Raw genomic sequence first — 14,638 nt, 5'->3', positions numbered from 1 at the left:
CTCATATAAAGCTAGGCTTTCTGTCTGCATACCCCTCTCTAGATTTAGACAGCAGGTTTTGAAAGGAGAGATGTAAGATATCGTTATCCATATTACTACAATGTCCGTCTCAACAGGAAAGAGGTGCAAATGTTCTTCAAAAGGCTAATGCACCATTTCTGCTGCTTGCTCAAACATGTTTCTAGGAACAAGGAAAGTAGGGAGCAGATTGGAAACCATGGCAAACTGGTCAGAGCTTCCTAATCATTTTGCTTGTCCCAGAGCCATGAAGAGGCAGGAAAGGCTCAAGCTGTGAAGTGGGAGGAAGATGTCCCTTCTAAAAGCAGCAAGTCACAGATTTCTCTTTTTCCACTCCCTCCTCCCTTTTTTCCTAGCCATAAACTCAAGCCCATTTCTCCCCCTGCAATTCCTTCCCAGCTTTCCTTTGACCCTGCCTTTCATGTGCCAGGAGGGGTTCAGATGCATTCTGATGCTGATGTCTTCTTTTTTGAGGTGGCCAGATTTGATTTAATAGGTATCTGGCAGCTTTGATAATTTTTCTGTTATCCTGTTACAGTATTTTAATTAGAGAGCTCAGGGGACTGTGTGTATTCCATTTTGAACCGTCGCACAGTGAAGTGTTGGAAATGTTCGAAGTTTTTGATTCAAGTTAACCATCAAACTATGATAACTAGGGCTGGACAGACCATTCTGAATAACAAGACTTAGTGCAGAGTTGCTGCTGTGACTGATCTGTAGAGATGTCTGCTTTTTGGTGCTAAATAATGGTATCAACATGTAACGTAGGTTCTGTGAAGCACCATTTGTGAACCATCTGGACAAAGGGGCTAACTCCCTGTAAAATGTTACATCGTAGTGGTAAGGAACAAGTATTTGCCATGCTTCTCCCACTAGAGTCATGAGGAGGACTCCCAGGACTTTGTGACACTTGGAACTATTGAAAAACAGAATTATTTTTGGAAGATGGGGTAAGAGGTTGTGGAATGCATGTCTAATCCTTTAAAAATACAGTTCCCTGGAATTTCAAGTGAAGACTGTGTTTATTATTATTTCTTGATCTCCCATATGGATTACATTCAGTTTCCAACTTATCCTCCCTTTTTATTGCCTTCAGATCCAAACTGTCACCAAGAAAGTGCTGGTGCCACCACCCATTGAAGAACTGCCTAATGTCACTGATTCTGCTTTTGCTCTGATGAATGAGACGGTGCGCGAAGCACCACCAGAAGCCCAGCTGGTCATTAAGAAGGGACTTGAATTTAAGGATGGCATGAATGTCCTGGGTAGGAAAACTTTTTGCCTGTCAAATATATACATGATATGTATGACACAGCTTTTGACTGTGACTAGGTAGCCAGTGTTGTCTGATCTGCTCTTCAGTGCAAGTTTAGTCTCCCCAAATAATCATCAAGTGTTATCGCCTACTGGCTTCCCATTGGTCTCTGAGATTAAAATCTAATGGTCGTACTAGAAATGTGACTGTATCGCAGAAACAATCAAGTGAATTATTCTGGATTGGCATCTTTGCAGGTATTAATTGGAGTATGGTGGAGCAGCACGTAGGAGTTACCCAAAATATCCTTTCATCCTAGAAGTAGCCTACCTAGACTAATACTAAGGCATATTGGCAAAACAGTATGAGGGAGAGCTTCAAGAGCCAGTGCTTTACCCACCCCCTGATGAATTCGAGCTCATTGTTTCCAGTAGGTGTCTTGGGCATGCTGAACTAGAATTTGGCTTGAGGCAGAGCCTGAAGTGAGAGGTGGGGTGTGAACTGCACCACCCAAGAAAAATCCCAGAGAGGCTCGACACATCTCTGAGTCACGACTCCCTCCTCCTTTCATCTTGTCTGCTGACCTTTACCAGCTGCAAATTATGAACAACTGCCATCCTGCCATCTTGTCTGGACAAGCCAGCAAGCGAGGGTGGTACGAAGTCTTTGCCTGTCTCCCACCCCTTCCTAAAGGCACCTGTTTGGATTGGGGTGGGGGTGCAGGGAAACAGAGCTACCACACCACTTCTGTTTTCTCCTCTGTGTCTAGACTCACAATTTTGTCAGCCCAGAAAGCGGTGCCCCTCCTTCACCTTCTTACTTTCTGGATGTGGGTGAAGTCAGTCACAAATTAGCCCTCAATTTGTAGCCTCATTGGCATGCCTACCCTTGAAGGTACACAGGCTCCGTGGCAGCATGTCCACAGGGCTGAGGCTGACACCTGTGTTTATAGGTCCCCAAGTATGTGGCAGTACCTAAAGCACTGCTTTGTCTCACCACTAGGCCATCACTTTTTAGGAACAAAAGGCCCCTTACAGACTCCTTACAACTGATGAGCTGCCTCTGCTGACACAGTGGCTGTTGTGCCTGCAGAGCTTCTCCAAGTGTTGGTGAGTTGGTTGGCAGTGGCAACTTTGCTTAGACGTGGGGGAGATAGCATCAGTAAGCTGAGCAGAGATCATTTTTTTCTCTGCAAAGAAGCCTGCTGTACAACAGCCAGTAGCCACTGTATTCTGCCTGCCTCTGTGGCTCCTTCCATTCAACATTTGTGGGCAGAGGAGCCACTTTCTTTCAAAGCTGCAAATTGCTGTTCTGTACCCTGCATGAAGCAGCAGCTCATGGCTTGTGCTGTTACCCTCACCTGCTTTTTTTTCTCGTGGAGCTCTCCTTATGCATTAAAATGAAACAGTATTTCTAATGTGAGAGCTGTATTACATTTAGTGCTGGACTTGTTTTGTGCAGGCTCTGTCATGGATAAAATACAATTCCTACAGAAAGGAAATACACAGTTTAGGTGGGGGATTTGCTGTAGTATTTTGACCAATGAGTATCAAATGTTGCAGAGTTTCCTTGGTTTAATTTGGTTTGGTGTGGTTTGGTTTTGAATGAAGAAGTGAAAATGTTGGGGCATTGCCATCCAGCTTGCATAAATTGTACAAGCCAGGCAAATTCCTGCAAATATGAACCAACTTGACTTTTATGACTAATGTAGCAGCTCATTTGGAATTAACGAATAAAACCACCTACTACCATTTTCTGATGCAGAGTCTAAATTCCAGGAAGTTACATGGTCTTTGACTGAAAAGTTTTTCATCTTCATCATTTCTCTATGCTCTGCAGCACACAAACGTACACTTCACTTCCTTATTGAAGTAAGTCAACAAAGAGAGCTTGGTGCTAAAGAATGACTTTATATGCCAGAGATTGGCTTATAAAAAAAAAAAAAAATCTGATTGCTAAACCCAGTGTGAGGATATGGGACAGCCTGTTTTTTCCCAGGGTACTGGTAACTAAAATTCCCTTCTTTTGAATGCTTTTGTGTCCTGATGGGTTTTTCCTTGGGAATTTCCCAGCTGAGTTCACACATTTGTTAAAAACTGAACTCATGCTGAGTCTGACTGAAAGTTTAGTTTCAAAGGGTGGCTGAAAATTCAAACCATCTATCAGTATTGGTTAATAATCCCACTCTGGACCCTGAAAATTGCTGGATGGTAATGGTTAGCACTGGAGACACAGCTCCAAAGTCATATATGACGTGTACTCAGTTCACACTAATTCTCCAATACTCCAGACTTTCGCACCTTAGCATTTACATTTAGGAGGCAAATGTTACTCATACTGAATTCAATGATTGTGTATCTACTGATAGCCAGTTTCAGTGAGATTAACCTGCTTAATGGGATAGTTTAGTTTGAAGTGCAATACCCACCTTCTTCATTTAACTGGAATACTGCTGGCCTGTGAAAGGTATGTTCTAGGTCTGCTTTTCCCTTTTCATGTACTCCAGGAGTGATTACTGTATAGGTTGAATCTGTTAAGGGACTTTTGTAAAGTTTAGGGAAAAAAATATTTTGGTCTCTAGTGACTGTTTTAGCAACAAAGAAGAATCATGATGTGGTGGTGTGTTGCCTCTCCCATTTGCCAGGAGCTATGAGGTTTCCAACAGTTGCGTGGCACTAAGATTATGGTATATGTATTTTTTTGATGATAAGATCAATTCAAGAAAAAAGAAGAAAACATAGTTGGGCTGTGAAATTGGGATTTAGTAAAATATTGAAGAATAAAATATGTCCTGAATACGTTCATGAAAATTGAGAGTGAATCCATGTTAAAAAGTCCCAAGAGATGTGTAATGCACTAGTTTTGAAAACTGGATTAGCAGGTAGTGTAAAGACATTGACTAGGTGCAAAATCTTCTTAAGCCCCATGGTTTTACTTGCTTTTTTTTTTTTTTTTTTGTCTTGCCATTTTTTCCCCAACAGGTCTGATAGGATTCTTTATTGCTTTTGGCATTGCTATGGGGAAAATGGGAGAACAGGCCAAGATGATGGTGGATTTCTTCAACATCCTGAATGAGATTGTAATGAAGTTAGTAACTATGATCATGTGGTAAGTTTGAAGTTCTAACTTATAGAACAACAACAAAAAAATTTAAACCTCATAAACCCCTAAGATAGCATATAGTGACCACAGTTTGTTAGTAAACAATGTAATTAAATAGTTCATTTTTTAAAGCCTTGACAGGCATGTTAGAACCACAGCAGCATTATTTCGATACGGTGAGGGTTATTCAGGACCCAGTTTGAAATATTTTTGGAAGTATTCTGTTTGTTTACTGAAATCCAAGACACGCAGGTACCAGCAAAGGCCTTCAAATGCCACATTCATTATGAAAGTTCATTACCTAGAAGGACACCTAGCAAGCAAGAATGCCCCACATATGAACATCCAAATCTTCCTGGGAGGTTAGCATAATCCCAGGGTGTTAGCTGGGAGGTATAATTACAAAGAAGCCCGGAGACACACTTTATTCACTGTCTTCTGTACTAAAAATACTTTACCACCAAGTAAAATTCCAGTGGTTCTCAGTGATGTGTAGTGCTTTCACCCATACATAGTTTCTGCAGTATCTGTGTCTTAGGGCAGTGGGGTCGCTGGAAGGTATGTCTCCTGTTTTTGAAGTGTACCCATCCGTAACAATGGGGCCTGGCTTGCCTTCAAGGGAGTGACTTTACCCAATTAAGACTGAGCCCTTGTTTACATTTCTGGAAGAGGATTCTTTTTTTTTTTCTTTTTTTTTTTTTTTAAAGATGTTTCTTCTGAGGGCTTCCCCTGAGCTATTTGTAGGCAGCGCCAAGCATGGCCATATCACACAGAAAAGCGTATCATGTGTTTCAAACATGTACTACTGTATCTCTTAGGGCTTTGAAAGCAGAAATAACCACTCCAATAGAATACATGTATCATGGCTCATTGCTCCCTGTGATTCCGTGGTGTCCCTGGAATTGATTGCCTGAGTTACAAGGCTGCAGCATGCTTCTTTGAGGCTCTAGAAAAGGGAGCAGGGTGCCTGAAGTACAAGTCTTCAGCATCACCAGTGTTTCAAAAGAAGACTGTTATGCAAGAGTGATGCGGACAGCAACAGCTATGTGGAAATGTGTAGAACAAAAGAATGAACTTGAAGCAATGACTGCATTCCTGTTATGCTTCTGCTTTTCTGTAGATGATCTTGCTGCATAAAAGCACAGTTGTTTTTATTCACAAAGCCCTTCTGCTTTCACTAGTTACTGTAACCTTGTGCTCTCCACTATAGAGAGACAGTGACTATACTCTCATAACACTCCAAGAGCTAGAATTTATTCTTACTTCACTTGGCACCAGTTGGTGGATGCAAGAAATAATATACCTTGCCTATATAAATTTTCTGTAGTAGTCAGTGTTGGCAGGAAATCATTCAAGTTTCAAGAAAATCACTGTAACTATTTATTTTTTACTGATGTGCTTTTTATTTCTCTTACAATTTGTGAGAAAGGAGATTGACGTTGGAAATTTCACTTGTTCATCTCTGTCTAGAATTTTTAAGGAATTGTCCTAGCCAGAAGCAACATTTTTTGTGTGTGTTTGTAAAGATAAATGCACTTCTTCACGTAAAGTTACGTTTTGTTTGGTTTATGATTTCTCTGTACAGAGAGATGTTACACCTGTGGCAACTCCAGACTCTCAGGAGCATGGCATTGCTACACCAACATAAAACAGATCAGACATCTGGCTCTGACACCATGTAATTCTTTATGAGAAAGATGCTTCATCAAGTTCATTGAAATATGGCTTTTTATGATAACTGGTATAACAGCTGGCCTTGCATTTGAAGTGATTGAGGGCTTTCCAGGTTTTGGCCATATTGCTTGAGAGAAAATGAGATGCTTCTTACAGAAAACGTGAAGCACTTTTATTCTGAAAGTCAGTTTCCTTTTTATTGTCTTTAATTAAGCATCCAAATCACTACCACTTTTGAAAATATACATTATCATTTATTTTCAGAGAGGCATTTTGTTTACTGTTTCTCCGTATGTTATACACATTGCTTTCTCCCAGCTTATGTCACTTAAAATTATGTAATATACTCACCGTTATCAGTGCAGGTATAAATATTGTCTTTGACCCATGCACTTTCACTATAGCTGATTATTACATTTAAAAAATAATATCCATTTCAATTTTTTTTTTATTACCAAACTGTGCTACCCATTATCATCCTATTTGAAAGTTTCATTTATGCTATTGGGGAATCACATGACTGAAGTGACAAAAAACCTACCCTATGAAGGAGAAGCACATAAGTAACGAAGAATCCATAAGCTAAAAAGCATTTGTCCAAATTATTGAAAGGACATAATGGAAATAGTTGCAGCTTTCAAGATAAAAGCAATTTATCTCAACAAATAATTTAACTGAAACAACGCAACTCCCTGAAACTAGATAAGGAGTGGGTTGCAGAAGTTATGTATTGAGAGCAAATACTACATCACTCTTCATAATGATCCAAGCCTGCGTAACATTGTAGTGTTCTTGTACAATGTTATTCCAGGATCAAAGACTATTCAGGAAATGCATATTTCATTTGATGGGATGGAATGAAATGAAGCAGATGGGGAATTCACTGGAGATGGCCATTATTTTTTTAAAAAATGTGAAAAATAACCATGGAATTTCCATCAATTCCTCATCTGCATCTCAGAGTTGAGCCTGAGAGCCCCCTACACTTTCTCGAGTCTGTACTCTGTTAAGCACAATTACGACTATGCTGCAAAGACTAGTTCTGTTTATGCTTGTTCCTTCTCTCCAGGTATTCCCCTTTAGGCATTGCTTGCCTCATCTGTGGAAAAATCATTGCAATTAAGGACTTAGAAGTAGTTGCTAGACAACTTGGCATGTACATGGTCACTGTGATTGTGGGTCTTCTCATCCACGGAGGGATCTTCCTGCCTCTGCTCTACTTTGTGATAACAAGGAAAAGCCCATTTTCGTTCCTTGCTGGGATTTTCCAGGCATGGATCACCGCACTAGGCACAGCTTCCAGGTATACTTGGGAAATAACAGCTTGCTTTATATTTTAGCAGATTATTAGCTGCTGTTTATAGAGATAATACATCTGCTGTTCTGACCGTCATTGCAAAATCATTTTATGCCATTGAATAAAAACTATTTTTAATCCAGCCATGTTGAAATAAATAAAAATAAGCACATACCATCCGGATTTTTGAGAGAGGTACAACTGACTCCAGAGTTGGGAGACCCATTTTTTTGTTTTGTCGGGCATTGGCCAAATGCAAATTGTATTACGCCTGTACTTGTTTCCTCAATTAGAAAACAGTGATAATTTTATTTAAGACCAGTATTGTTGCATTGGGGAAAAAAAACAAAAGCAAAACAGTGCTAGGTTTCAAGAAAGAAATGAAAAAACTTCTCATTTTATTATTTCGTCTTTTTGGCACAGTAAGGGAACTTCATTGAAGAGCTGAGCATTTTAGACTCATTGTGTAGGCAACTTGGCTCTCAGTAATAAATTGATGCTTTGCATTGGAACAGTCAGTAGATCTTGGGCTGAAAATATTTTTCAGTTAAATTTTAAAGTGTTTTTCATTAATGTTTTATTTCTGAAGAAAATTAATCTTCCGTTTGAATTAAAGAAGTGAAAACAAAAAAGCCTAGTTCAAAACTGACCATCAGAAAACTGAGCAATTTTGATTTCAGGAATGCTTTGGAAGATCTGTAATTCATTTGCTTCTTTGGGTCAACCCAAACCACTCTGCTGAGCAATTTCTCCCCTACTGAACAAAAGGCTATGGGGGGACCTTACTGATGTGCATATATATATTATGGGATAGTGTGTAGAAGATGAAGCAAGGCTTTCTTCAGTGGTGCCTGGTGACACATTGAGAGGCAGTGGGCACAAACTGAAATGCAAGAAAATCCTTCTGAACACAAAAAAAATCTTTTTATTGTGATTTACTGTGACAGTGGTTGAATGTTGGCACAGGTTGCCCAGAGGAGTTGTGGAGTCTTTATCCCTGGAGATGACCAAAGCCTGTCTGGGCACGGTGTGGAGCAACCTGCCCTGGCTGCCCCTGCCTTGAGCAAAGTGGTTAGAATTGGTGACCTCCAGAGGTGCCTTCCAACCTCAGCAATTCTGTGGCTCTGTGATAAACAGTGTGGGATTATAAGAGATACAGTCTGGCCAGGAGGTTCACTAAACCACAGTTTCCCTAAGGCTTTTGTTTATTGAAGTGTTTGAGTTTCCATTTAGATTTTCAATACAAAATGTACAGTGTCTACACACATTTGTGGGTTTTCTTTTTTAGTGTGGTGTAATGTTTTTCTGCTGGAGTACCAAAATGGAAAAACATAGGGGATTCTAAGTGATTCCAGCATATAGATTTACCTGGGTACTAGCTTTACCACCTGATTGTTATCCAGATCTGAATTACTATCTAAACAGAAGTGGACCAGTTTATAGCATCACAGACAAGTGACCACATGACAACAATCACCATTGCATGGTCTAACCTGGTACCTCTGAAAGTTGCCTGTTCAGGGACTTATTAAAGCTTTTTGGCTAGGCTGAGGAATCACGGAAGGCATCCACATATTGTGCTCTTCTAATAAAGAAATATTGTCTCCATGGCCTGCCCACATGTCCTTGCTCATGGTGGCAGAACTGAAGGGGGAAGATATTTGCATAGTCCCTGCCTGCTGAGCCCGCTGGTGTTCATTGCAACAGTGGCAGGCCATGACTGGTACACAACTTGTGCTGATGATCTGATTTGTAACAGTAAAGGTAAGGTTGAACTTGTATTTTTGAAGAAAAAGGACCTTATCTGACCGAGTTTCAATATGTGTCAGTGAACTGCATTTTCTATTCTATTTTTCTTTGAAGAAGATACAGGAATGTCTTTGCTGTAGGAGGCAAAGTGGTCCAGGAATTTGCTTGAAAACTGACCAGTAGTTACTGGTTAATTGCTCGCTAGGTATTTTCTGCGATCAGCTATAAATATAGCTGCTAGAGTAAGGGAATATACTACATTGTTTTTAGAAAGTGTGAATTCTGTCTGATTTGGCTAAACCCACAGAATCTTAAGCATTTTATTACCTATGATTAAAACCACAGTAAAATAAATCATAATTACAAATGTATTTGTGAGGGTGGTAGAACACAAATGATTGTTATCGTGTATCTGGCTAACTGACATCTGTTAAAATAATTATTTCTGTGAACAAAGAATGGTCCAGTCATTTGAGCACAGGGTGGGGATCTAGAAGCTTTTACCTTCTTACTCATGTTTCCATAGATGTGCAACAATAGGAGCCATTAGGAAGTGACTCAGGCACCTGTCAATCCAGAAGGCTTTGAGTTTTCCGTAGATCCCACCTGAGATAGGTCAGCGTCATTTGCTTGTTCCAGATAACCTAGGATGTTTATTATGACGCTACATTTTTATAGTTAGGTGTCTCAATTGTTCCTTAATCTCCCTATTCCATGGTTTAGTTATCTGTAAAATGGAAAGATTACATTTTTTGTACCCAAAAGCATCTCTATGGTAGTGGATGAATGAATGAGTTGGGATGACCCTCAAGCTGAAGGCACTAGCAACAGTATGGTGCAGCAAGTAACAGAAAATTTGGTGAGTCTAGTCCTTTACTCTTCTATGAGCAAATTAGTATTTTTGTAGGGGTAATGACACCAGAATAAGTGGGATACAATAGTGGAAACCTTTGAGAAATTTTGCCAACTCAGGTGAAGAAAAGCAAATAAACCACAATGGATGTTCTCCACCGAGTGGTGGATTTGAGCTCAGAGGTAACAGAAAAGGAAGGAACCTGTGTCCTGTGTTGGGTTTCATGCTTGTTGCAAGCCTGAGGCAGGCAGACCTGGTAGGGAAGGGAAGAAGTAGAAGATATTTGTATCTACAAGGAAAAAGAGTATGTTCTGTTTTCAGCAGTGTTGAAGGTGTTTTGTTTTGAGCAAGTGAATGTAGTAGTCTGAACTACCCTCACAAAGGCGAAGCGCTGTGGATCTGTGCAAGGAGCTGTTCCTCAGTTCCAGCCATCCAGCTGTGTTGCATGTCCTTCCTTTCCTGTCCTCCAGTGCCAGGAACTCCATGGGTTGTGTCTTCTTGCCTGGCTTTCTCTTTCCTTAATGTGACACTGATTTCTCTGTTCAGAGCAAATTTGCAATCGAAGAAATTCAGGATTTGTCCCTACACTCATAGTTCTGTCCATCAGAAAAAATCTGGAACTTGCCTTTTTGAACAAAATGCAAGAAGTAATTAATAAATGAGTGTCAAAAATTCATCTACGCTCTCTCAAGCTCTCATCACTACTTCAAGTCATGTTCATGTCTTGGCCTCAGTCCCACCTCCAGCTTAATTAAAAATTTAGTAAAAAAGAGGCTTGAATCACAGCAGAAGATGGAAGTAGAAGATGTAAACAATGATAGCAGAATTTCTGACTTTGCTCCCTTATGTGTATATATTATATTGTAATTATGTCTTCTCTACTTTTTTGCTTTCTCTCCTTCAGTGCTGGAACATTACCTGTCACATTCCGGTGTCTTGAAGAAAATCTAGGCATTGATAAGCGTGTAACAAGGTTTGTTCTTCCCGTTGGAGCAACGATTAACATGGATGGAACTGCCCTTTATGAAGCTGTGGCTGCCATCTTCATAGCACAGATGAATGGAATTGAGCTGGATGGAGGACAGATAGTTACTGTGAGGTCAGTTCAAAGTACTTGTAGGCTTTGGTCCTGCAGACTGTAAAATGGGAGTTTTGGGTTGGATATCTTCTCAGTAACTGTGATTCACCGTGAAATCCATGGATTTCTAATAATGATGTGCAAAGGAATGTCATAGACGTAGGTGCTGATTCTCTGGTGACATGTGTTTTCTATCATTTGCAGTTTAGTGCACGCTGGTGTTCTTTTACAGTTTTGCTGTTGACAATACAAGGTGAAATACAGTATTCTCTGTCAATGCAATACCTTTTTTTAGTGTAGAGGGTTGCTACAAGCAATACATGAGGCATTAACTTTCTAGAATGTATCTGTTTATATACATTGGAAGAAAAAGGTGTACCTGTGAAATGTATCCATGTATTTATGTTTGCCTGCATTTTTTCTGTGATTTTGGTGAACAGCAAGCAAAATGGATTGAAAATAACCTAGCCTGGGGGTGAGATTGTGTGCAGCATGGTCTGGATACTCCCAGACATTTTCTTTCTAAGCCAGCAAATATCTCTAGTGTTTTCATATCAAATTGTCATATCTAGGACTGAGTGTCTGGAAGGACAAAGGAAAGTACCCATTAAAATTGGGTAAGAGTGATTGAAGACTGTTTACTGTAATGGAGTTTTAAGACTTATTAGGTAGGGCTACTAATAAAAAACAATGGCAGTGTTATGACTGCTGCCGCTGAAGTTAATTTGCAGTGGAAAACTTGATGAAGACACCAGGCCTAACATTTTGAAAAGTTAAAATGAAAACCACAAGTGAAGGCTGCCAAGTTTGCCACCTTTGTGTAGTTTTTAGCCACTCACCTTTCTTTTAACAGTAAAGAAACTCCTGCAAAGGGCTGGCTAATGCTGTTTCTTGCCCAGCTATACTAGTTCCACATTTTCCATTTCTTTACTTCCTGCCCCAACCCCTGAAATAGTAAAGCCAACATTTGTAAAAGGTTCAAGGCTGCTTCTAATGCAGGTAGGTGCTAGACCTGCCTGATGTGTATTTTCTGCTAAGACTGAAAACGGTCATTTCAGATGTGCCACATATTAAACTAAATTGAGACCAGGGAAATTCAAGTTAGGAGTCAGCTGTCGTCAACGGATTTGGTAGGCTTGAACCCAGGTTCCTCCTCTTCTCCTCTGAGGGACTGACACCTTAGCTCTTCCTGATTTCACCGTTTCAAAGCTGATGTAGCCAGCTTTGTGACTTACATTTACTAAGCAGGCGGCAACTTTGAGCTACCTGTAAGAAAACCATTGGTTCTTCTCTTCATGCAGTATAGCATTTTTGCTACATCAGTATGACAAGAACTGTTGCTTGAGGTGGCAATACAAATGAATGACAGGTTATTAGGTTTTGTCTGCCAAATCCACTTTGTGATACTGAGGATATTCAAGTGACCCAGACATAAACTAACAAAGACTTAATTAGCCTTGACCAGCCCTAGTTACTTCATATTGGTCATGTAGATCCTCTGATTTCCTGTTTTCTTTGGGAGAGGGTGATCTTGGAAATGGTGGCTGAGCCAGACTGTTTAGACCTGAACAGTGCTAGATTCATTCCTGCTGTGGGGAGGTTGGCAGGAGCATTTCCTCACGGAGCTTGGAAGCAGTCCCTTACTAGCTCAGGCTGGAAGTGTTTGAGGAGCTGGCACTGTGCGCAGAGCCTGATGGCAGAGCAGAGCGTCCTGCCTGCATACCTGCTGGACCTGTCTGGGTGTTCAGTAGGCCAGGTTGCACTCTAACCCAGACACCTGACAAACACACTGCAACCTGGATTGTCTGGGTCAGATCGAGCCATCTGCCAGCTCTAAATCAAGCTAACATCTTCATAGATTAGCTCAGAAGTAATGGTTGAGGAGTTTCCCCCACAGAGACCTGTTTCCCCTACTTCTGTGTTGGAATCACTTTCAGATTTGTTGGGTACACCCACAGAAGTACAACAGTGTTACTGATCTCTGTGTTTGACAAGACAGAAATAACTTTCTACTTTTTCCTTTTTTCCTTTTTCCTTTTTTTCCTTTCTCAGTTTTCCTTTTTCCTTCTTCTTTCTTCCTTTCTCCTTTTTCCTATCCCTACCTCTCCCTCTCCTTCTCTTCCCTGTTTTCTCCCCTTGCTTCGTCTCTGACAAATTTGTTTTCCATCCTTAGTAGGACTGCCCAATTTTGTTGATATTTGTTACAGTCTGTGTTGTATTTTTACAAACATTTGGAGCACATACATTCACTCTACTGGTCTTAATCAAAAAATAAGAGAGGCAAAAACCAAGACAGGTTTGGATTCATGAAGCAATCAGATGAATTTTGCTTTTTCATCTAGGGTTATTTGTATCTAGGTTTGGTACTCCAGTGGCTTTTACTGTGGGAGTTTTGGGTGCAAAGACTTTTACTCTTTTGTACTTTGTAATAGCAACTTTCTCTCAGCCATTACTTCACAATTGAGTCTTCAATTACCATAAATAAACAGAAATGAACCACCCTGAAAATTCAACCTGTAGCCACCAAACTTCAGCAAATCTGGATGATCAAAGTCCAGAATTCAGCACCCTGGATGTGGTGGTAGAGCTCAGAAAACACCACCAGGTCAAAGATTTGAATATGATACTTACAACTTAAGAACTTAAAACTCTCATGAAACTCTCTTACAACTCTCAGAACAAACCCCATAGATTTGACCTCACCGAATATGTATTTTTGGAGAAACACAAGCGTGAAAACTATGGCCTGAGATTACCGTGAGTTATCATATAGTCATTAGTTTTCTGGGAAGAGTTCATTAAAAATAAGACCTTCCTAATAATCATGAGTATGCATTGAAGGCATATATTTCTCTTCCTATTACTGCATTTGATTTTTGTTTTTGCAGTTTGACCGCCACCCTTGCAAGTGTTGGAGCTGCCAGTATTCCCAGCGCGGGACTTGTCACTATGCTTCTGATCCTTACTGCAGTGGGTCTCCCTACCCAGGACATCAGTTTGCTTGTCGCTGTTGACTGGCTTTTGTAAGTTGTGCTGACTCCACTGCTCAGTGCAGAAAAAGTGGTGAAGTAATGCTTCTCTGTAGTGCTTTTCAGCCATTTATCTTAAAGAACTATAACACTCTCCTGTGTTATATACTCTCACTGTATATATAGCAAAGGAGGGAATAGGTTATTTGATGAAGTAGGAGACACTGAAAGCAGCTTCTCAGCTGGAACAAACTGTTACAGAGCTACTGAAGTCAGTTTCTATGAAATCAGGATCTTCTTGTAAGACCCTTGGGCTCATGCACATATATTTTCTTCTTCCTGATGATGCCTCTCCAATCTCAGACATAGCTCAACAGCCATTTTCTGATCTTTGCATTCCTCTTTCTGTTTCTTATGGTTATGGTCTAAAATTAAGGACAAATGCTGAAAAATGCAGGTTCCATCAGGATGTTGTCAGCAAGTTATACGGTGATTTGGGCACTCATAGCATCAAATGTTTTATGCTTGTAGTGGGGAAACTCTGCTTCATTTTGTATGTAAGAAGGTAAAAGAGTTTTAAGAAAGAAACTGTTCTAGGACAGGATGTAAACCAAAGACAAATAAGAAAGCAGAGAGAGGGAGA

The 14,638-nt window shown here is 40.3% G+C and overlaps 1 protein-coding gene across 2 annotated transcripts in view; it reads left to right on the top strand.

Annotated features, from left to right (window-relative positions):
- SLC1A2 (solute carrier family 1 member 2) overlaps positions 1-14,638 on the top strand; it is a 99,404-nt gene that overhangs the window by 65,667 nt on the left and 19,099 nt on the right. For both annotated transcript variants that reach the window (XM_055816256.1, XM_027795839.2), the window contains exons 5-9: positions 1,115-1,283; positions 4,255-4,381; positions 7,119-7,352; positions 10,853-11,047; positions 13,915-14,049. In XM_055816256.1, the coding sequence (XP_055672231.1) occupies positions 1,115-1,283; positions 4,255-4,381; positions 7,119-7,352; positions 10,853-11,047; positions 13,915-14,049 (860 nt within the window). The remainder of the gene's footprint in view (positions 1-1,114; positions 1,284-4,254; positions 4,382-7,118; positions 7,353-10,852; positions 11,048-13,914; positions 14,050-14,638) is intronic.

This window comes from Falco peregrinus, chromosome 1 (genome assembly GCF_023634155.1).
Source record: "Falco peregrinus isolate bFalPer1 chromosome 1, bFalPer1.pri, whole genome shotgun sequence".
In the NCBI taxonomy this organism is placed as follows: Eukaryota; Metazoa; Chordata; class Aves; order Falconiformes; family Falconidae; genus Falco; species Falco peregrinus.
Note: the sequence above shows the minus strand (reverse complement) of the source record. Positions and strands in the feature narration are given on the sequence as shown.